Source organism: Lissotriton helveticus, chromosome 3_1 (genome assembly GCF_964261635.1).
Source record: "Lissotriton helveticus chromosome 3_1, aLisHel1.1, whole genome shotgun sequence".
Lineage (NCBI taxonomy): Eukaryota > Metazoa > Chordata > Amphibia > Caudata > Salamandridae > Lissotriton > Lissotriton helveticus.
This window is the reverse complement of record NC_136061.1, coordinates 1,153,297,991-1,153,322,312: the sequence shown is the minus strand read 5'-3', so window position 1 is coordinate 1,153,322,312 and position 24,322 is coordinate 1,153,297,991. Positions and strand designations below refer to the sequence as shown.

At 42.3% G+C, this 24,322-nt stretch overlaps 1 protein-coding gene across 5 annotated transcripts in view; it reads right to left on the bottom strand.

Moving 5' to 3' along the window:
* ORC4 (origin recognition complex subunit 4) overlaps positions 1–24,322 on the bottom strand; it is a 249,980-nt gene that overhangs the window by 135,784 nt on the left and 89,874 nt on the right. For all 5 annotated transcript variants that reach the window (XM_078681765.1, XM_078681769.1, XM_078681768.1 and 2 more), the window contains 4 exons: positions 23,106–23,182; positions 21,700–21,790; positions 10,815–10,890; positions 7,380–7,465 (listed from right to left, as the gene is read on the bottom strand). In XM_078681765.1, the coding sequence (XP_078537891.1) occupies positions 7,380–7,465; positions 10,815–10,890; positions 21,700–21,790; positions 23,106–23,182 (330 nt within the window). The remainder of the gene's footprint in view (positions 1–7,379; positions 7,466–10,814; positions 10,891–21,699; positions 21,791–23,105; positions 23,183–24,322) is intronic.

Genomic DNA, 24,322 nt, shown 5'->3' with positions numbered 1-24,322 from the left:
CTGGAGAGCATATTACTGTCTGACAGACACCAGAACCCGATATTGCTAGACCTTATCTATGAAGTAATCAGAAAAGTGTATCTTAAGAGAAGTCAGTCTCTTGGTACCCATATTACAGCACTGGTAGCAATGCAATGAAAACGTATGTGTATCGATGTTTATTTATGCGCGTTAAGATGTATAGTTGGCCTCAAAGCTATGATAATACCCATTTGGACAGATAGGTTCATGGCTGGGTTGGAGTTGAGAGCACCTTCCAATCCAGCAGAACATGGTTCTTGGTTCTGCAGGGGTCTTGTCTACTGCTCACCTAATAACCGAGAAACATTAAATAAACACTTAATTCAGTACCTGATTTGTTTTTTTAACGACTTTGGCGTTTTGTAGCAAAGCCTGCGCAGTTGCTCAAGTGTTCTTTCTACCTGTCACTGGAGACAGCTATGTTACCGTAGGAGAATCCATAGAGTGCCTAGGACCAGCTGGCATAGAGTTCACCAACCTCTGGATACAGGAACACATCCGCCTCATTCCAAAGTAAATGGAACTTAAACTGATGACAGGTCTTCCAGTGTAGTGTCCAGAATTTTCTCCATGGCCTCAAGAGTCAGCGTGAATTGCCAGTATCAGCTCAAACACAAATCAAAAGTACTTGGGAAATGTGCTGTGCAGTTTGGCAGCTCTTAAAATAGCATAACATAGCTTTTGATAATGAGACTTCAACAGGCCATGCATAAGTGCAGCTACATTGATAATTGTTTTGGCGCCAACATACCTGGCTGACCGACAGACAAGAGTGTAGATTTAACTCTGGGTCCAGCTTGATGTATCCCTGGACCACGTCTGACATCTTGTAGGTGCTCCTCTTCATAGGGAGTGTCCTCATTACCAATATTGTGCACAAACATAGTTAATTCCATCAGTTAGACAACATACAAGCAGACTTTCCTTCAATAGTACCAACAGTGTTGACATTGCCTGGTGTTACTGGATTCCATTGTTCCTTGGCAAAGGTCCTTTCTGTGCTCAAAGGTATCTACCAGCTCATCAGTGGGTGGAGCACTCTAGCTGGAGAAAGAAGGGTTTATTGAGAATCCCAGCCCCAATCCATGATTTTAGTTACTCCACTTTGTGTTAAGTGTAGGGCAGTGTTTACCAAACTGTGGGTCGCGACCCACTGGTGGGTCGATAGTCAATCTGAGGGTTGTGAAAGTTCAAGCAATAAATTAAAGATGCCTTTAACTTCTGTACTCAGTTTGTCACATTTGCTCTACTTCATAGACAGGTCAAATGTCAGGCTAAGTCTTCTGACAAATTGCAGTTTTTTTAACATGCGAGTTGGAGTTTACAAACACCACTCGCTTTGAAAGTCAGAAACAAAAGTAAATTGAACTATGTGACAATCTTGCTAGGGTACAGGCGTCTGAAAGGGAAGGCAGCAGGAGGCCATTTCTTTGTAAGACAATAAAATGTGAATACCTGCGAATGACTGCACACATTCAGCAGTTAGAAGAACAAACATGAATCCCAATTTCTTTTGTAATTCTGAAGTGTGATGGAAACAAGGATTTTAATATGATCAAAACAAATTAAGCCACTTTACTTGAATGCAATATAGATTTATCAGTAAAACCTTATGTCTTTGAAAATTTAGTAGCCATTGTGAGAAGTTGGCCTGGCATATGCTGTCCACTATTCTAGTGGGCACCTTGCACCGGTCCAAACGACCCCTATTGATGGTAGGTTTAAGCCAACCTTTATAGAAAGCTATCCTAGTGGTAGCTGTGGAGAGCAGCCTTCAGGCTAAGTCTTGAAGGAATGTAAAGCAGCTTGTTTTACCAGTCTATAATCTCATGAGTGATCAAATGAAAGGAGAACCACAGCGGGTATGTATGTAAAATATATGTATTTATTCTAAACACACCACTCTAGTCTTTTTATGAGGCTAGAGGCAAAAGTACAATATAATTACTTAAATAGCACACAGTAAATTAGCACAGTATACGTTTTGCCCTAGGGTCCTCACAAACCATAAAATAAGAAAGTGGTATGAGAACTACGAGAGAGATAGAAGCAAGGACTAGGGCCTGTAGAACCGCTCTGGCAACCAGGAACCACCCAAGGTAGGGACGCAGGAGACCCACGGGGGGACGCGTGCAGTGTCTAAACACAGCCGCGAATCACCAGACTTCTATGTAGAAAGTCGCAATTAGATTTTTAAAGAATAAGGACACTTAGGAGTGGACTAAGAACAAACTCCTTCTGTACTGGACACTTCGAGAGTCAAGACCCACGGGAGCACCGAAGTGCTCTTGTTACCTCACCCAGGGAAGCAGGGTGCATAGGTGTCTTTTCAGGTCGGGTTTCATTGTCGTTTCCTATGGAGAGCTGCAAAGAAGTGCTACAGGCGTTAAGATGAAGAGTGTCCGGATGGATCCATAGGTGGATCGAAGATCTGAAGAACCTGAAAGCAGAGGGGACAGAGTCTGGGTCACTAGCCAGTGACCAGGAAGGCGACAAGAAGATGCCAGCCGATGTCGGGTGATTTCAGGTGATGTAGGTGAAGCTTGACTCTTCAGCCACGAGGTCCAGGAGGCGTCGACGACAACCAGGAGCTGGATTCGAGCTGTCCCCCGTCTGGTGTCGAGAACTGCAGCGCCGGTATCCGGATTGGAGCCAACAAGTCTTGGCAACAGCAACCAACGCAGAATGGAAAGATTGGCTTTGGTGCAGACCAGCAAGGTCTGAGGGACTCACCCTGTGGAGGGGAGTCGGGGCACGTCTGGAGCAACCAGGGAAGCCCAAGAAAAAAAAAAGATTCATTCGTGGGCACCCACCAGTCGACGGACCAGGGATCGCGAAGGGGCCTCAAGCAGAAATGCAGGAAGCGGGCCCACGGAACACTCGTGGAGTGTAGGCTCACTAACTTCGGTGCAAGAGGTGCTCAGGGCTTGCACTACAAGTAGCCAATGCACAACTTCGGGAAAGCTCGGGATGTCGATGCACTAGCAAATCTGCTGGATGTCCAGGAGTTCCGGTCCCACGTCTCTCGTGATGGCTACAGGTCTCAGCTTCGCTGGGGACTCGTGTCGGCCTCGGAGATGTCTGGAAGTCCGTGTCCTATTTCGCAGATTCTTCGGGATCTGGCGGGAGCCTCGAAAATGCAGACCGGCAAGATGCTTCTTTAGTGCCTGTTTGAACAGGGGAGTCACTCCTTGACCCCAAGGGAGATTTCTTCCATTTTCCAGTCGAAATGGAATGTCAAAGGTCCAAGATATATGTTGCAGAGTTTCGTCCAGGGTAATCTAAAGTCCTAGTGACTGGGTTTCTATACTTCTACCAAGTTTAGGGGATGGACTAAAGGTCCCACCTATGGGAGGACCTGGGGAGGGGGTGGTTACACCCATTTCCCTTTGTCCAGTTTCGTACTAGAGCTGGGGCTGAGTGCCCCATCAACCAGTTTGAACTGGGAAATGCAAGGGGACACCTTCTGTGCCCCAGGCACTGTCTGAAAAACATTCAGTGAATGCACCCACCCTGCTCCAATACACCAAAGCCTGTCTGGGGAGGTGGTTACACCTCCCTGGACTGGAAACCTATTGTCCAAGCCTCCCCTGCCGGAGTTTCGTCCAGCAGCAGGAGGTCAGACTCGTGTCTGTGGCAGCAGCATCCATTTTGTGACGCTGTGGCTCTGTTTAACTGTTACCGGGAAAGTAAGTGTGTACATGTCTTCTCCCTCTAGAAGGGTGGAATGCTACCCCTGCCGCCAGAACTGGCGGGAGGGGGGGGGGGTAGTATTCCAAAGTGTTTGACATCAAACACAACATGTTTTGATGCAGCCATTCCAAAGTTGGTATTAACCGCGAGGTTCTAATGCACTTAAGAGTATATGGTATGGCTGCATCACAGAACAGCTATAAGGAAGGGATTCCGAAAGCTGCAGAGGGGCTCAGCTCATGCTAGGGCACCATCTCACACAAAACCAAGCACTCTGCCTTCAGGATTGTCAAGGCCTGCCATAGGAGTGACTCATAGGTTTATATGTGTCTGTTTTAAAAGGTAGATATAGGTATACTATATCCAAGTAAGGGGTGCAAGTACCACCATACCCAGGCTGCAGTATCAGACCTGTGGTGCCATTTTGGAAGGCTTCCCAGGGGTGGCATAATGCATGTTTCAGCCCCTGGTAGGCCTCTGGGGTACCTATGCCCTTGGTACCTAAGGTGCCATATACTAGGGACTCACAAGGGTAACCCAGTAACCAATTTGGAGTGTACCTAATGTACATGCAATCAGTTTAGAGAGGGAAACAGATAGGCTGGGACCCTGGATAGCAGGATCCCAGCCAAACGAAGTCAAAAACCATCAAAACACCAGGCAAAAAGTGGGGGTAGCCATGCAGTCGGATTCCACCTTCCTACACCCATTTGAATGGAAAATGTGCTGTCTGAAAATGACAGTGCACTACCTCAGAGTGATTTAGTTACATAAAAAAAAAATCCAACCATAAATCACCCGCCTCATGTCCATCAAAGTTAGGTGGTTCATGGAAGTTTGCTGTTCTAAAAAGTGGGCCGTGGTTCTAAAATGTGTGGGAACCACTGGTGTAGAGTGTTGTGGTATGTTGTATTCTGTGCTCCTGGTGGGCCTGGGACTGTGCTGGGCCTGTTCTGCATTGTGCAGTTTGGGTTGGAAGTTGTATGTGTCCTGTTTGCACTGCCGTGCCTTGGTTTTGTGGGGAGAGTGCTTGGACACCTTGTTCCATATTGTGCCCATTCCTGTCCACTTCCTTTGGGGGTTGGTGCAGGGGTTTGTTGAAAGGGTACCTTATACATCAAGTATAAGGCTGTAGTTCAGCCTTTTCTGAACATACTTCACTGCTGCCCTATTTCGTGGTTCTTGGTTTGCCACTACTTTAAATTCAATGCTGATATTTGTCAAGGTGTCCCTCACCCTTCTCTGTGCGGGGCTGCTGCTTTCTAGCATAGTCGTTCTTCCATTCCGTTCTCTGAATTTAGTTGGATATAAAGCTATTTTCTAGCCTTCTGTTCTGACTGGGCAACAGCTGGGACTGAACGCTTGTCTAGTGTGATGATCAGCCTCACAATGGGGGTCCCCACTCACTGTCTAGCTTGAAGCCTATGAATGGTTTCCCTTATTTTCCACATGAAGCTTCCACTTGGGAATAACTTCCCCAGCCTCACGGATGGTAAATGGGTTATTTGCATTCTTGCTTGGGCTTTTGTTCCATTACAACACTTTTTAGAACGGCGGGGAGAAGGTAGTGTAAGTAGTCTGCGCAGTTACCCCACTCGTATCTCATTTTGCCAAAACAAATGCTCATCACCTTCTGTGGTGTACATTTGTTTTGGCACGCAAACTTTCCCATGTGTTGCAAGACCAAGCCTTCTCCAAGAGAACAACACTTCTGTCCTTTTTGACACCATGGTTTGTCTAGCTGCAGGCAGTGGCTTTCTTTGCTGGACCTCACATTGGTGAGGTTCTTGGTGTAGATCCCTCCTTTGCTTTCTGTTGGGCTTGGACTGCCTTAAACATTTATGCCATATGGCTTCTTGTGGGAGATAGGTGCTTCATCGCCCCCTTCTGATCAGTTGCCTTCCCACCTGCACTTGTCTGGGCAAAGGTCAGTGTATAAACCTGGTCATGTTAATGGCCATTTAATTCCTTACTTCTGGCTCTCCAACAATCCACAACCAAGTTAAGCATAATGGGGTTCCTGCATATGACTGTCTTAGTCTTTGCTTCAATGTGGGTGCACTTTGAAGTTAGATTGTGTATGTTGCAATCTGGGCTTGTCTCCTTCATTGGCTTCAAAGATCCTGGTATTGGTGTGAGTGTGTCCATTTCCCATGGGGCCTTATTTGGGTTTTCTTCCTGGGGTGACTGATCAACTAAGCTGTCTTACCTCTTTGTGGGATAAGACACTGTTCTTCTCCCTTACAGAGTCTCCATTCCATGTTTCTGGCTTAACTCTTTGGTTGCCTGTTCGTACCTAGCCCAGGTAGGTGTGTTCTGGTGTGACCATTTTGGACATGACATTGTGCCACCAAGTGGCCTTTGCCCTGTGCTCCTCAAGAGTTTGAGTTTGCTTTATGGCCTTGTAATGTGCTGTATCTGGGCCATATCATTTGCGAATATGGTCCCTAACAGACTCTCTCCCGCTTCCCCCTCCTAGATTTGGGGAGAGGAAGGGGGTCAGGTCGACGGTGGTCTTTCATCTCTGCTTCTGCTGGGATGTGCTTGCATTGTTGAGGTAAACTGAGAGTCTTGGTAATTATCTTCGTCCTGCTAACTGTGGTCTGGAGGCTTTTTGTTAATGCCACTGGATGTGCCAGAGGAGCGGGCATTGGCTTTTTTGACTCTCCAGTTGACTCATGAGGGTCGGCTTGTCAGACTTTTGTGTTTTGGGGGCCTACTTCCGTTACTGCCTTGAATTAACATTTTGCCTCTAGGAATTCCAGCACTTGCCACCTTGCTTTTGCACTTTTGCTTGGAGCAAAGTTGGCTTTCTAACTATAGCCCTTCCTTTTTTGTGACTGGATGTAACCTTCCTGGAATTGCCTTGGTAGTCAATTGATGCCGGTCTGCTTTCGTGATGTAACGATTCGGACAAGTAAGCGATGATGAGGTAATGCTTTGTATAGTTAGCAGCACTATGATCACTCCAATTCGTCTTCCACATTCCAATTCCCATGAGTCTGTATCCTCCCTGAAATGCGCCTGGCTCTGATATAGACCTGACGTTCTGCTTTATTAGTTGACATAGAAGGAATCTTGTTAGATATTTTAAGGCACAACTAGAGTGGCAGGAGTTCAATATGTTTCTTCATGGTAAGCAGCAGGGTGACAAGCTATGTGGTGTGGACACACCTCCTTAAATAAGGACTGAGAGAGGAATACAATTTTACGAATGAGATTGCAGGGACCTACATTTTACTACCACATCAAACAAAACGGTCACAGATGAAACATTGATTCGACACAAAAATGATGGGATCATTAGCATTCATAACTACTCCATGCTCTTTAATTCCACATTTGGCCCCTTGTTGTATTTATTACCAATTCCACTTCAGTGTTCTACGAGGATAGATTTACAGTTAAGATCAGTTTTTTTGTCACTGAAGCACCATAAAAACAAGTGACCTGATAAATGACCAGATTATTATAGCCAATGCAGAGAAAAGGGAGCCCCACATTTTCCTTAATGTGGATGGAAACAATTAATTAGGAATAGCTAAAATAAGAGGTTCGCCGACATTAAAGAGAAGAATTGTACCACAGTATGTTTTATTTAATACTGACATTGTTGATTGCTCGGCCCTATGCTCAAACATGAACTACAAACGTTCTATACTCACAAACACTTTATCGCCAACCACATTTTCCAGACAGAGTTGCCTTGTGATTTCCTTGAGAGCTATTTTGTCATTGGTCTGCAACAAACCTTAATGAAAAAAAGAAAGTGTAAAATTATCAAAAGTTGGTCAAGCGTTCCATTACTTTTGCTTTCATACTGGCCCAGCTTACTACACTTCCAAATTAATAAACTCAGTTAACCTATGCCATTTTTAAGAACTTAAAGAGATGTATTTAAGTTCACCTGTAGTGGTAAAGTATTGAAAAGTGATGTTTTCGGTACAGGAAATCTGACTTAAAACAAAAAAGAAGAAAATGCTGCATTTCTCAAACTAAACTTGGTGACGTCACATTATGTAATAGTGGTCAGTAAAACTATAGTCATGAGCTTTTCCAGCATCTCACAGCTGTACGACTAAGCAAAAGGGACAAAAGTGAAAAGCATGGCATGGGCCAGTCTATAGAACTCAGCCAAGGGAAGAAACATTGTAGACAAGATTCATGAAACAATACTATTTGTTCTATTTCTTCACAGGTCTTCTTCAGAATGACTACTAGAAGACTGTTGGCTAAATGGGAGGGTAGTTATTGCTGTTCTCGTGCAAACAAGCAGGCCCAACACTACGCCGCTGTTTATCAAAGAGTGGATGAAGTTCAAAGCTCTGCTAATCACATTCCGGATAATACAGAAAAAAGGCCCAGCCTGTTTTAGGAACAGGTTCCACATAAAACAAACTACAAGAAGATCTTCATTCAGCTAATCAGAGCCTTCATTTTCCAAAATTCAACGAAATGTAGAATAAGTGGTTGTTCCTTTTCGACACTTGCCACCAAGTTATGGAATAAGGTGCCAGATGATCTTAGAAAGCTCAATTCAGAAGCGCTATTTTAAAAAAAACTAAAGACCATAATTTCTTGGCAGGTAAGTAGGATTCCTAGAATTTATCCCAGCTGGCCAACACGAGGAGGCTTCCTTGTTGAAGCAGCTGTAGCGCTTTACATATGGGCAATTCAAATCAGATGACATTAACAGCTGTTATCGCTAGTGTAGGAAGTAGACATTCCCAGCACTACGTGCTCCATGGCTCTTTTCAGTGTGAAAGACTTGAATATTTGATGTCACCAGTTCTCTGAACTGGAGCGTGGGATACACACTCAACCAAAGAAGTTTGAAGTTCCACTGTCACTGATCTTACCTTTACCCAGGAACTAAAGCTCAGAAATATTATTTTAATTGATTAATAAATTACTAGCTGTTGATCACCATACACTGCTGAGAAGGAGTGTTAAGTTTCTCCCAAAACCCAATTTTACTCGTCTGCACTAAATTTGCTAAGCTGAACCAATAGGAAGTTATTCCACACACCACCAGTAACAAGTACCTTAAAGTACAACTTGTATTCATAGATAAATATGCAAGCAGAAGTCCTCACGGACAGCTCCCTTATCAACTTGAACTAGGAAGCAATGCTCACAGCAAAGTACCATACATTTAAGAATGGAATATATAGGATAGATGGATCTACAACACATGGATGGCTGACAATCTATGCAATCATGCCAACGGGGTAAAGATAAATAAAGGGACAGAGTCATAAAACATCCCTCTTTCAAGAAACTGTTACAACAGCCAATTTGTGCAGAATTGAATTCCCAAAAGGAGGACAGGTTAAACGGAGCCCAGTTAAAGTGAATTTTGGACTAATATAGGGTTGAGGCTGTTTTCCAATGGTTAAGAGAAGGAAACTCTGGCCATGAACAATAAGACACTCTCCCTACCGCTGGAAAAAAATCTTAAACTAAAGTCTAGCAAACATTTTTGGCTCAGAGGAAGATGGTGCATGAGTCCACAGCAAGCAAGCTGAAGTCTTCAGCTGAACCTACAATGACCCTGCGGCTTGTCACGGTCTTTAGGAATAATAATTATAAATTACTGCTCCAGCATTGCCCAAATTAAATTGGGCTACCTGTTGGGCCTGATGGCTAGGCCATTCAGAGAGCAAGTGCTAAGATGTCAGGACTGCTATCTTTCACTGATGAATGATCTATTTTGGTTGCAGAGTGGAGCATGTTTTTCCTCCAATGAAAGCTCCTAAGCTTCATTGAGAAGCTTATACACAGACCTGCTCATTCAGAAGCTAATTATTATGTTATGAAGTGTCCCTTTGTAAATATGATATCCACACATTTTCTTGACAAATTTAGTAGTAGAGAACAGTGAAATCCGCAATGGCAGACACGCTTGCCGTTCAATAATTATGTACGGTGGGTGAAAATTTTACCTAGCATGGCACAATGCTTTAAGTCTACTTCTGGTGGCAGAGTAGCAGAGAAGGCTTTTGCAGCCACAATACTGCACTACAGCACTGGAAGGTGTAAAGCAACAGATGAATTACTCTGCTCCTGTTAGGAATTTGGCGACCACCAGAGTGCAACAGGACATGTTCCAAAGGAGCTTAGCCTGGTCCAAGATGTACGAATAGATGTGAACAAGATGTTCTGATGGGTATCCTGCCTAACAGGCCAGGGGCTTGTGCTTCTTTTAATAAGGATTTCTCCTAACATTTATTTTTCAAACCTGGTATTATCGAAACTTTCTTAAGGACTTTGTTAAGGACCATGTGCCAATGTGTAAGTATCTGCTTATGCCTCCACACAATTGTACTCACAATTCCTCTAGAGATAGCTGCTACAAAAGCCTCTGATGCCACATCCAAGTACATAAGTAGCTACTCGAGCTGTACAAGACTTTTTTAGCTTTGATAAACACTTTGAGGCGAGCTCAGATAAATCAAAAATAATGATAAAGACACAACCCTGCTATATGCCTTAGATTTACACCTACAAACAACCCTCTGCTTATGCTATGTCAATTAGTTTAATAATTAGGAGTTTGAATGCGCTCTGCCTCTTACAAAAGGCAAGACCAAATAGACTTCCAAGTGATAGGTGAAATACATTAAGCTGCTTTGGCAATGATTTAATGTCTAGCTTAGATCACATGTACCTTTACGTGGAAGGGCTTTCTAAGGGTAATGGGTCTTTAGTGGAAATACGATGCATTTTGATAAGTGAAAGCGGTTTAAGTTATATCCATCTAGATGCAGGAATGTGAATTGCAGAATTTCATTGTGCTTTTTGGGAGATAAAAACAAACTGTAAACTTTTTTTATATTAGAGCTATTTAACAGTTGAGCCATGGATCATATAGAAATTGAAACACAGGATACCCCGCGATCGGCTCAAAGCTACTGTGAACTGTCTGAAAACCGCCATGTTGAAGAAACAAATCTGGGTCTTGGCAGAATAAAGTGACGCAAATACAGGTTTTGCTCATATACTTCAGTACAAAATACGCAAGAAAGTACACCAAACATTTTTCAATATATCGCAATAAATATTGTCTAGAATATTATAGTATTAATCAAATTACTTACCATTAAGGTGAACTTGCAGAACATTTTCTTTTGCTTGCTTAATTTCCACTAGTTCCTTCAATGCATCACTTAATAACTAAATGGAATTAAAAAAAAATAAAGTATACCTTAGCTTTCCAAGTGAACAATTACTTGCATTAGATATTTTTTTTATTGCCTTCTTTCAAGCAGGGTGAGAAGTCAATTCAGTTGTTTATCTGCTTAATTCACGATAATATACATCAGCAAACTGGACGACCAATCAGAAGTTCTCACTACAAGCGATAGCTACACATGCAGCCCTGCACACAGGCCTTCCTGTGGCTGCCAATTCCCTGTGCCTGAAGGTGTGCTTGTGTCCTGGTGATTGCATCCCTGCCCTCCCCGCAACTCACAAAAGCCTGATGCTAAGGAAAACAGAGTCGTTCAGCAAAGCAAGGGGCAGAGCCCGGATAGTCAAATCTGAAATAGCAGCTTCTGTGGAGGACAACTGCAGAGACGTTTCAAGGCCTGGGCAAAGTTGGCAATTGGCCAGGACCCCCAGTTTCTAAAATGTCACCTGGGTCTATCTTATTTCTATATCAAATCCTCTCTCCATCTCTGCCTATCTAAGATGCTCTGTCTCGACCCCGTATCATTTTAAGACTTTTTGTTATCCAAAGAAATATTTCAACTGTTTTTGTGTGCCTATTGGAGCACGCAGCCTCACTTGATCAGTGAGACATAGGTCAGCCTGACTCAGATAGACTTATGAGGAAAGGTACAATATGTTCAGGATTTAAACCTTTCCGGCAGAGTGCGTGTGTCTTCCAGTTGTTCCCCTAATGTGCTTCTCTCCTTCTCGATTCTGTGTGCTGCTCTCTCGCCCATTTGATAATCTGTTATGTCGCAGCTTCTCACAAAAGGCATGTAGATTGGCCTGACCGAGATGGACTTAGAAAGAAGGGTACCACATATTTAGGACTGAGACCTTTCTGGTAGGATGCCTAACCCTGACATAGCAAACTGTACTATTGCCATGACAAAAAGTAATACTCGGTCTTTGCTGTACCCTGTGTTTCCAGGAGCCGATTGTGGATAGAGCAATGACTAAAATGTTAAATTGTAAAAGATGCGACTGGTAAGTTGAACTCAAGGGTGGGAAGGTTAATTATGTATTGACTTTCATTAAGATACTGTTTGTTCTGATTTCTTCTTCCACTCTGACCAGAAGGGTTAAACGGTTGACACTAGCAGTAGGGATTGACGTCTCATGCATTTGGAGCAGCTTCTGAGAGGGGTGTGATGGGCACTAAACAGTGGCTTATTGGCCGCACACTGAAGATGTAACGATCTCCTGGTGCTGTTTCTCCCATGTAGAGTGTTTTTGGGTGTGTGCAGGGCAGGGTCTATGAGAATCTTTGCTCTGACTCACCTGCTGCAGAAGATCAGTAGGTCTACCAGTTGCCTTGGAGAAAGCAGACCACATCTTTAAGTCTGATGTCATGCAGCTCCACCACTTTAGACTTGGCAATCGTGGGTTTGGTGACTGCGCAGACAATACGAAAAGACTGATACCGGTCTGGTCACCTGAATCTTATGATGGTGGTTTTCACTGTTCGTTGACTTTAGTGTAGGACTATGAAAGCCCAAGGTGAAAAGTCTGAATGTGTGGAAGCATCTCATGAGTCAAAAAAAGAGCATAGTTCAGAGTGGCAGCAGAAACAGGTGATGTGCATCACTTGCTGTAGGGGACGGGCTAATGTGAAAGTCTGAAATGGCCTTGGCAAGAAAGACGATTGAGTTCTCAGGCATATTATTGATTGATTGAAAGCTTTATTCGATATGCAAAGACATCTTACAAGCATGACAAATGTTTAAAAAAGCAACATTTACAAAAGATACAATTATGTCATACATTTTTGTTAAAAAAGATAAACTTTTTGGAATCACACTGTTATAAATTAACTAAAAAAGAATTAAACCGAGATAGACAGTCTATTGCAACGAATTAACCAAGAACGTTTTAAAAATTTTGAAACACCACAAACTATGAGAGGAGAGGTATCAGTCAATAAGATTCGGAGAGCCACCGAATGCAAGCGTGTTCCCAGGCGTTTAAAAAGGGGTTTCAGCCAGTATCTTCTTGGATGGATATAGTCCGGGCACTCAAAAAGTATGTGTGCCACCGTCTCCGATCTGGTTGGGCAGCAAGCACAATAGGGAGATAAATGGGCGTAGGTCTTCCACTTGGATATGGTTCCTCTTAGCGGAAGGGTGCCAACTCTAAATTTAAAGTAGAGGGCCCTATCCATTGGCATAGTAATTAGGTCCATGTAAGGTTCATATAATGCCACATCCTTTATTTTAAGGAACGCTGCAGTCGAGTTACAATGGTGAGGATTCCCATTTAGTTGGCAAGAGACCCAGTCCCAATATAGTTTTTTAAGGACTGCCTTAGGAGGAGCAGATCTCGTAGTCCAGCTGTCTCCTAGACCCAGTTCCCCCAAAAGGGTTTTAGTGTCCCTCAGCCACTTGATCTTGTTCCAGCTCCCCATGTTTATTATTTCTGACAGTCCGTCGGCATAGGATTTTAATTCCGGAACCCTCCATATGCGGGACCATAAAAGCAATGGGCGGAGACGGGCCTGGTCTTTGATGCTTTTGCAGCCCAAATCCAAGAGCACTGGGACTGTGGGGGTGCTCGAGGGAAGAGCTAGGAGGTCCTTCAGGAACTTGTTTTCAGTCTTAGACAGGAAGTCTAAATTGCAATGGCCCCATAGCTCCGCGCCATACAGGGCAGAAGTGACCCCCCTTGCCCTGTAGATCTCAATTGCAGGAGCCACTGTAGATCTGGGGGATGCATGATATTCCTTGAGTAAAGCACCCCCTACCCTTTTGTGGCAGAGGACCATCTTGTTGATATGTGAAGACCAGGTCATTTTATCATTTAAACGTAGTCCCAAGTAATCAAATTCTGTCACTTCCTCCAAAGGGACCGAATTCAGAATGGGAGGGCGACCTAATTTCCTTGGTGGACGTAGTACCAAGTATTTTGTTTTTTCTACGTTTATCACCAGCCCTCTGGATACACAGAAGTCCTGAAAACGGGTCAACAACTTTTGGAGCCCCTGGGGGGTCTTTGAAATAAGGAGAGTATCGTCCGCAAACAACAATGTTGGGATGCGTACACCCCCCAGACATGGTGCATCCGCGGGTTCCTGTAGCAGATGCTCCACCACACCATTTACATACAAAGAGAAGAGTGTGGGAGCTAACACACACCCCTGTCTGACACCCCTACAGACCGGGATCCTATCTGTTGTTTCGCCGATCCTCCCCCAACGGACCTGAGCAAAATTGTTCATATGAAGTTTCCTGAGAAGAAACAAAATTATGATTGCACACAGTGTAAGGATCATCACAGCAAAGAGCTAGCAGCTAACTCATCCTCACAGCCTCACTCGACCTGTGTGTTGAAGTTCTGGTTCCTGAAAGGCAACTCGGAAACACAAATACTAGAGATTACCTTGTTTGAATGGATGACTCCATCCGAGGTGATAGAGAAAATGCCCACATTTCAGTTGAACACTGTTCTAACTTGGTGTCCTAAGACCAGGTCAGTAAATGTTTTAGTCACGGAGATGGTGGGAAAGTATGCCTTGGAAGGACATGCAACTTGGCGGAACAAATGTTGGTGGTCTATTCTTACTGTTTGGTCCAGCATTACCCTTGCCTTGTAAGTTTGGCTTGACATGGCAACTGTTGATTTAGGACATTTACAAACATAATTGAGACAGAATTATGGCACCACCACCATGCCTTTGGCAAGGAACAAAGGGGTGCTTTGGAGCTGAAAGGACTCTAGACAGATCCACACTTCAACACTGTTGGAATCTGGAAGGACAATGTTAACCTTAAATTCACACTTTCAGGATCTGTTTCAACCACAGGAAAGGACTCTGGTGAAGCGAGGCAGCATGATGCCTAAACAAAAAGTGAAAGTCTCTACAAGGACCACAACAGGAGAAAGGGAACAATTAAACTTCTATTCACAAAATGGTTGAGATGTCAGTTAGAGGTCCCAAGATTTGGAGTAAGCCGAGTTAAAAAAAATAATTAAAAAAAACAAACGCTGAATTGTCTGTCAAAAAGAAACATTTGTAAGTCGGTAGCTATCTGGGATCTTGGGTAACAAGAGGAAACAAGCAGTGGCAAAGCCAACAAGTTGGGTTGTCATGTGGGAAAGTATGGAAATGCAGGTATATACAAAAGATGTGGTAAGGTGGTGGTAGTGGTGGTGGCAGCAACAGTGATCATAGTGGTTGTAGTAATGGTGTTGGTGGTAATGGTGGCAATTATATGGGCAGTTAAGGGGGTGGGGGCATTGGCTTGCACTCAAGTTCTGATAAAAACAATAAAAAGCCTACTGCAGTAAGTAGAATTACAAAAATGGATTGCTTTCTGTACCCAATGCATGTATAAAGTAAAAGAACTAAATGGTCGTGGATTACGTGAATTTTTCCAAATGTAAAACAGTCCCTCATGCATTACAATGCATGATCTCCATAGGAGTAGGAACAACAGGATATACTGAAGAGAATTGGCTGAGAGAGTAATACTCTTATGGTTGGAGCCAAATTTCACCCGTGCAAACAGCTGCACTGTTAAATCATATCAAAATTAAATACAAATACTGGAATGACCTTGGTTTATAGGTGAAAAAGTTACTACAATCCCTATAGTAGCAATATTGGGTTTCTCGCATGTTGAAGTTACATATAGGTGCATAATTCTCCACTTAACTCTTCCACTTTAAAATACATCTCTTGAGTGATGTTTTTGATCAAATATACTTTATTATGATGTATTAGAATTAATCTGCCCCACTTAATAAAATCGGTGAGTAATAATGTCTCTTATGGGCTTATTTATTTTTACGAATTGAATCACTTAAAAAATTGAAATAGCTTAGATTTAAAAATGTGTTCTAGTGTTTGCAAATGTGCTGAGAACTTCGTCTGTTTAGTGATATCAAAGAAAACCCGATATGGAGGATTATGTGGCTTTCAATCTTTATTCATAAAGATTGAAAACATCTGGGCTAAAAGCAAACACTTTACAGATTTAGAAATCCAGTCCCCTTTGGTACTGTGCAAGGCCCACTGCAGCATATATTTGCCTCGCCTGCAGAAATGGTCGTAGATGGAATTTTCAAAGAACTCTCTCATCGTGAAGCCTACTAATTAACTCAATGCTTAACAAATGCTTATTGGTGCTACCTGTATGCTCGTTATTCGCTAGGAGTTACTGTACATTTCATTCATCCTGGTGAACGCGGTCACCTGAATCACAGGGACTCACACTGGGAGTTTATTTCCACATTTTCATATTTATTACTCTGTTATATTATTTGATTTCCAATAAATCATATTGTTTATCATATCATATTCATTGACGTTTTTTTACTTCAAACATTATTATTTTTAATGTTATTCTAACTTGTATTTCCTGAACAATGTAAGCTTTTCCTCATCAACCGAGTTTCAGGATATTAACCTCACCTTTATGGTAGTTCAATCATTTGGAAATACTAGGATAAAACAATACATATTTCACAACTGATATGTCTAGAGTCCTTCCTTTCAGCCCCGAAGCACCAAAGGCGTGGTGGTGGGGCCATATTTCTGTCTCAAGGAGGTTTTCAAGTGTCCTAAATCAACAGTTGCAAAGTTAAATACTTGAATTGCCATTTCATCACGTTCCCCCACTTATTGGCCTTTTAAATATTTGCATATATTTCAAATGTCCTTAAGATATGAACTGCCTTCCGCCGATCAATATAAATATCTCCTGTCCGTCTACAAGTAGGTTGCTGCGCAACCCGCATAATAGTACATTGTACCATGGTCACCTCACACAACCAAACATCATTTTGTTACATTCTCTGACCCTCATATTTGGAGGTCTTTTGGTTTCTAGAATATATAACTCTGTGGTAATCTAATCAGATAGGATTATACAACCAACAAAGAAGAAAATCAAAATACAGCATTGTGTGAGCTAATTATCGAAGAATGTGATCTATCTATTAAAAGGTCCTTGCGGGAAAGTATATGTGGGTCAAACTAGGAGGACAATAAAAATATGAAGTACAGACATAAATTAGAAATACAAAACATGTAATGAAAAAGTACTGGTGGTTAGAACTTTTAATTAAGAAAGACATGATAGCACCTAGAGGAGGTAAGATACAGAAAAAACGTCTAAAATGTCAAATATGGTGTACTGAATATTTGGGGACAAAATACCTCCAAAGGAATTAATGAGGCCTGCTAATGTAATTGTTTCTTATGGGCAATGGGAGGAGGGGACGAAAGGGGGGGGGGAAATCACTCAATTTGACTAGACTATTGTATATATTCATTGAATAAGGAAATCAGCTCAACCTATGGAGAAGAATCTACATATGGGATATTTATATGTTGTCAATATAAACTCGGATTAGTGAAGAAAAAAATGAAAGAATATTTGAAGGATTTGGACAAATTGAGAGAATGGACTTAAATATGGTTCCAATATAAATGGACTAGGATACTAGGAATAGTAGTAATCTTCTATTTGGATGTAGAGCAATATTGATAAAACATATTAGGTAAAATAACCTGTGGTTATATTCAATATATGCCAACTACAACACACATAGAAAACATAGTGGCTGAGTGTGGTCGCAAGCTAAATGCTGGGAAGACTGAAGGTCTAATCCTTGGCAAGCAGCCTTCAATTTAGTCGACTGCCTGGTGGTCTAACTCCCTCCGCCCTTTACCGGCACCTAAACCAAGAGTTAAAAACCTTGGTATCTGGTTTGACTCAAAGCTATCATTTGACAGTAGTCAAATCACAAGACTAGCGGGACAATGTTTTGGGATTCTAAAAACCCTGAAAAAGATTCTCAGTTTTCTGCCAGAGGTAGCTAGGAAGACAGTGATCCAGTCTATGTTGATGTCCAGGCTGGACTACTGAAATGTCATATCTTGGAGCCTCTCAGTCACAACTGATGAGGCTCCAGCATGTGCAGAACATGGCCGCTCGGTCTCGGTTAAATCTGCCTAGATGCTCACCCACAGCTCCTGCTACAGCACAGCTGCATTGGCTTTCTTTATAGAAAAGGGCTTCCTTCAAAGCTGTGCGTTTGAAGCATCCTCTCGTTATAACTTACTTCCCAAGAAGAAATCTGGGATCAAATGGGGCCTCTCTAGCTCGTATCCCCAGCATTAAAAGATTTCGGATTGAAGGATGCTCCTTCAGCTTCCTGGCAGCGAAGTTGTGCAATTCCCTTCCTTCTTACTTAGGCAGGAAGAACCAGAGCTATCTTTTCGCAAGAAATTAAAAACCTGGCACTTTAGAGCCACATAATTCTGTGACTCTTTAGCACTTTTGCTCTGACCATTGGGAACGAGACCTTAGCACTAGGACACTTCAGCTGAAGCAACTATGTGCTCTACAAGTCACCTTATTATTAACCAATCAGTTTAACACAGTATGCTAGAACTACAATAAAACAAGCATTGGAAATGCAATAGGTCTCGCACCATTAGAGTTAGTGCTTTTAGAATTGTTTATGGGTTTTTTTTGTAAATGTTTAGCATTTTTGTTTCCTGTAGCCAATGCTAAAGTATTACAAATAAAAAAAGCCATAAACATTTCTAAAAGCTCTAACTGAAATGGTCTGAGAACTATTGCACTGTGTGAGGGTGAGGGTGAGTGAGGGTGAGGGTGAGTGAGGGTGAGTGAGGGTGAGTGAGGGTGAGTGAGGGTGAGTGAGGGTGAGTGAGGGAGAGTGAGGGTGAGTGAGGGAGTGAGGGTGAGTGAGGGTGAGTGAGGGTGAGTGAGGGGTTGAGGGTTCATAGTCCTGGGAGGAGAATCACATTAAAGCAATTGTAAAAATGTATTTGGTCCTGACAATCTGTATTGGCGACTTTACACGTCATAACGTGATTTGAGGATGCATTTATCTTGTATTGCCATACGCATTTTCTGTGATAATGCACTGAGATTAAAAAAGTATAAAACCTAGGCGGCTACCTCCATGTGACCTCTACCAAGGTCACAAGGACGTCATCCGTTCTCCAGCACAGGGCCGCGCTTTGAAGCATTAGGGAAAGTGACCGCGAAAGGCAGCCAACTTCCAGCCACGTGAACGTCCCAAAAAAAAGACCGCAGAAATGAATTGCAGACTGTAGGTGTTCTGTAATTGGCAGGCACTGCTGCAGTTTATCAGCCGATACCGGATTCAAAGTAACTTAATAGCAAGTGTGTATCAAGTCATTCAATAAAGGCATTAATCTGTGTCATCGGGGCCACTCTGCTTTATGAAAAAGCATATTTATTGTGTTCTGAATTCTAGGCGAATTTGTAAGAATGGGGAGCCTGGTGGCAGGCTGTCACAGAATACCTCTTTGCAATGATTTCTCCGCTCGGCTCCTGCCTTGCACTTGTTGGGACAGCGTGATTGACGGGTCTAAATCGTCTCGCCTCCTGTGGCTTTACTAAAGAGTGGAAAGTTGAACACTTCTTACCTAGTAGGTTTTTGTCCAATTTAAACAGATTATTGTGCGGGAGATTGCGCTGGCAGGAGGCTGTGATTTGAGTGGGGCCTTTAGTGTATTTGTCACATCTAATGTCCTTATGAGATGCAGGCGGCGCGGTTTCCGATGATGGATCGTGCGGCTGCATTTGGGAATGACGGCCACATTTGCTGATTAGTGGATTGATTTTTCTAAAAGCCAGGTATTGTTACTTCACCTCTTCTATTGGGTTTGAGTCACGCAGGCAGACTTTGTGAGATTTACTCCTATGAATTTAGCAGTGCCGCCCAGACTTTGCTTCAAACACGTAAAAAATGGTGAAACGCAAGTACTTTGAAGTGTTATGTTCAAACTAGGGCGCTCCTTCAATTTCAGCAAAGGAACCATGCTCACTAGACAAACAAGCTCAGGTAGCACTCACACATGAGGGAGATCGTCAATGGAGAGGAAAGGGGGAAGCGAGAGGGTGAAAGATGGGACGACAGGTTTAGAGGCAGCAACTACAGCAGAGCATCAAAGGGCTGGGCGAGAAGGGAGGGGGGAATGAGCAGGGGGCGGAGCAGGGAGAGCGGGCTTTGTAATGTAATTGACACGGCCGGCCGGTCGTGAAACTGAAAGCATGGCCGGCCGGCCGTGAAAGCCTTTGATGCGGCAGGGGAAATGCGAGACGGCGGGGAGGGGGCGGAGCGGGTAAACAAAGACGGACGTGCACGCGCTTTTAAGCTCAATGCGCATGCGCATTGAGCTTAAAAGTCACGGGCACTGCAAGGAATCGCCACGATTCCTTGCAGTGTGGATAAAGAGTGGATAAGTCCCAATACTCTCGCTTGCTCGATGCGCATGCGCATCGACAGGCGAGACCTAAAAACTACTTATCAACAAAATGGAGTAATAATCAGAGAAACTTCCTGTATTCAAATAATGATATGAAACATGAATTTGAAATCCATAGGTCTATAAATATGGAGAAATGAAAAGATTATAACCTATCACCATCAGTTGTGTCAGGAGTCTGTCCTGCAACATGGTTTAACGCAGCATTCCTCTTAGATACAGAAAAGGAGAGGAGAGACATGTTTAACGGTAGCAGGCACTCAAGAGATTATGAAAAACATAAGTATATGTATTCAAAATGTATTAACCTAGGGGGAAATGGGTGGAAAGATAACCAAACATTTGAACTAGGAAATGTGATGTATAAGAGCTTGCATGCTTAAAGGTTCAATAAGATTAGAATTTAGGTGATGTCAAGATTTACAGGTTTATATTAAACAGAGAAGATCTGTTAGAGACCAATGGTCATCAACATAACAAAATGCTGTGTTTGGGCTGGGCTCCTCTCCTTCCCTATCTTTTAGATAGGGAAGGAGAGGAGAGATATTGATTGGCAACATACACGCAGTGTCCGAAGCAAATTTCATATATGTATAGGTAATCAAAAGGTCAAAAATTGGAGGAAACTGATTAAATGACAATCAAAGTATCAGAATGACGAGTGTAATGTTACATATATTTTATCGCATCAAAGTGTTTCCAAATAATTTGACTCACCTGGTGTGTTTAGTACCCTGAAATGCATTGGGAGAGAGGAAACTTACTTTGCACAGAAAATATTGGAATCATGTTTTTATTGAAGTAAAACAACTTATTTGATGTGATATGGCAAACAATACAATTTATAGGAAACCAAACTACAGAAAAGCATAGTAAATATAAATATTGTGCAAAACCTCAAAACAGGGTGAGCCCCTGTGATTGTGGTGAAAGAGTTCACCAGGATGAATGAAAAATCAAAGATAAAATTTACTCTTATAAAGTGGGCTATATAAATCTTCTTTTCACTCAATACAATCACCAGATCCCTTCTCCTTATACCTGAATTTCTAGAGGTCAATCAATCAATCATGTGGCTACTAAAGTGGTACACGAGAAATTTCAGTCTGCTATTCTAACAATTGTTTGCAGATGGAAACCATTCAGGTTCACCCTTAATGAAATTAATTCATGCATGCATACTTGGGACTTCCTCTGTAATCCTTGGCAATGAGCCAAATGGGGGGGTGAGGAGCGGCGGTCCTACTGCATTCCCACCAAGCTGCAACCAGACCTCACCACAAGCTAACTTACACCTTGAAGTTCTCTCCCAAACTATTATTTTATAAAGCATAGTAAGTTCACGGCACTCTTTCCCGCCAACCTAATTAAATAGAACAGTTGCTGCTGATATTATTTGTTGGAGCATTCAGTTTATGGCATAATACACTGAGGATGGGAATGCTATATTAAGGAGGTAATAGTTCACAGCAGATAGTGAGACAAATGTTTCTACAGAAGTTTACCATATTCTTTCCAGACCCCCTAGGTCCAATAATTAGTGCAGAGTTGCTCTCTCCATGAATAACAGTTCGTTTCAATAGCTCAAGCAAGTGCCTGCAAAGAAAGCAACAGGAAGTCAATCAAGCATAAATGTAGTTGTTTTACGAAACAAAAACATGCAAAAACGTGTCTATGCCACAACTATTTCTATGGATTGGTATGAGAATTATTGAGGCAAGTGGTGTGCCCCCTATTGTCGATGGGCACCAAAAGGGATCGCGTTAGTATGCAGTCTTGTACAACCCAAATCCCAAATGCTCTATGGAAAATTACCAGAGAGGTACGCAAGCAGTAAGCACTCTGAAAGACTCGAGAAGTAACGTGAGAAAAGGACAATGAAAAGAGGAAGGCATGCAGGCTTTCTAAATACAAGAATATGAAGGAAAGCAAATGAGAACTAAGAAACAAACACACTATGGAGCCAGGCACTTTCTCTAAGAATACAAAGAAAATAAAACGGAGAAAGCCATCTTTATTTGACCAAAAAGGAAACGGCTGATCAGGCAAACCTCAAACGTAAACACTGAAATCAACTGTTACAGATTAAAATTGGATCCAGATGTAAAAAAATATTGCACATCAGCCTTTACGCATTAATCTTGAATCAAATGTGATGCTAGGGTGCAGACAATTTCGAAACAGCAATAAGGAATATAATATAAATGTATTTGAGCTTGCAAAGCGCACTGCTACCCGTAGGTTTTCTGGCGCTGTATAACGCTGGGGAACCCGTCCTGGCTTTCCCTGTGGGATGGTCCCTTCTGGGAGTCCCCAAGGTGGAGCCAGGCATCCCCGGCGTTGATGGGGCCGTTGTGGAGATTAGGCAAGCTAATGCCCTGAGTTGCCGAGTGGGACCCCTGATTAGAGTAGGCACCGAAGCGAGAATTATCGAGTCCGCTGACCCAAGTCCACGACCCTGCCGCGTCGGGAATTGAACCCTGGTCCCGGGCCGACTTCTGCTCCTGGGTCTGCTGCCTCTAACCAGTGAGCCACACTACTCCACCTCCTTCAATGATTTAGAGGCTGGTAGTCCTGTCACATCTCAGTTCAAGGGCCATTACCTCCACAAATACCTGGCTCTAAATGTATTCAGATGTAATATCCAGAGCATTCCTAAACCAATATTTTTGGTTTGATTTCCATCCCAATGGCCTCTTCTGTATTCTATTCAAAGGTTAAGCCATTTTCAGAGTTAACAGCAACTACGGATAAGCAACTTCATTGAGGTGATAAAGCACCTAACACTCAACGTATTATGATATAGATAAAAAGGCCTACTTGACCTTTTGTCTAATACAATATAAAGAGGATCGGTCACACCTTTCTAAAGGCACAACTTATTTGTGACATTTGAAACAATTTCACTTACTGGTACTGAGACTCCACACCAAACCGTTTCCCATGACAGTTGTGGTTGCAAAATCTTTCCCGTAGAATACTGTGCACCTGTTTGTTAGAGACATGGGAGTAAACAATTCCTCAATAAAGGGAGCAACAATGACATTGACTTAGATTGATTAGGCATTTAGTATAAGTCTTATCTGCCTATTGCAACGATTCATACATTTGATGTTTTTTTACCTTGTCGTCCATGGTACCTTTTCTCAACAATGAGCTACTTTACATGTGATATGCATTTTTTGAATGAACAGCTTTACACATGCTTTTCATTTTTAGTAATAACAATCTACAACATTTGCATTCTTGACAAACTGACACTGAAACCTAGAGATTACATCAACTACCATATTGTTTGTTTTCCTGAATTCGTGTGATACTATCAAAATAGTAAAAATCAGAAAGTTTTTAAAGGTCCTAAACAAATTTAAAAAAGATGATCACAATGAAGGTCAAAACTATGAACCACTGCCCACCCCTTCCTGATGAATATTTATCCATACCCCCAGCATATGGAAGTTAAAAAGAGGAACACTATATTGGCTTAAAAAAAACATAATCAGGAGCATATCGTTTTATTATACTGCTTAACTTTGTTGAGGGTGAAACCCATCACTGAGCTTAGTAAAGCAATAAGTGATGGGAAAGGAGAGTGACAAACTTGCAGGGAAACCACTCGAAATCATTCAGAGGTGCACATTAGTAGTACCTATTCAGATTTACATATTTAAACTTATGTTATAAATACTAACATAAGACTTGCATAACACTGATCAACATTTTGTATAACTTCAAAACAAAAACAGCACTCCTATAGAGACAGTCCCCCATCACCCATTAATATCAAGTCAAGTCAAGGAAAGCTTTATTCATCTGCTTTTTTAAAACAGGCATAAAAGCACATAGATATAAAAATATATTTTCATTCATAATATATACACAACAATATAACAATAAAGGAAAGCTCAATTGATATAATACAAGATACTCCAACTACAGCTCAGTAATTGTACAACATTTCCTATATTGAAGCACCTTCTTTAAAAACATAGCTATTCTCCAAGCTACATGCTCATTTTCCGTAGCTGGAGTAAATACATAGCGGGGCGACACTGCTTGAGCCCCGGATTTAGAAAAAAGGAATAATCCAAACTTTCCTTGGCTCAGCATAAAATTTACAAAACAGGA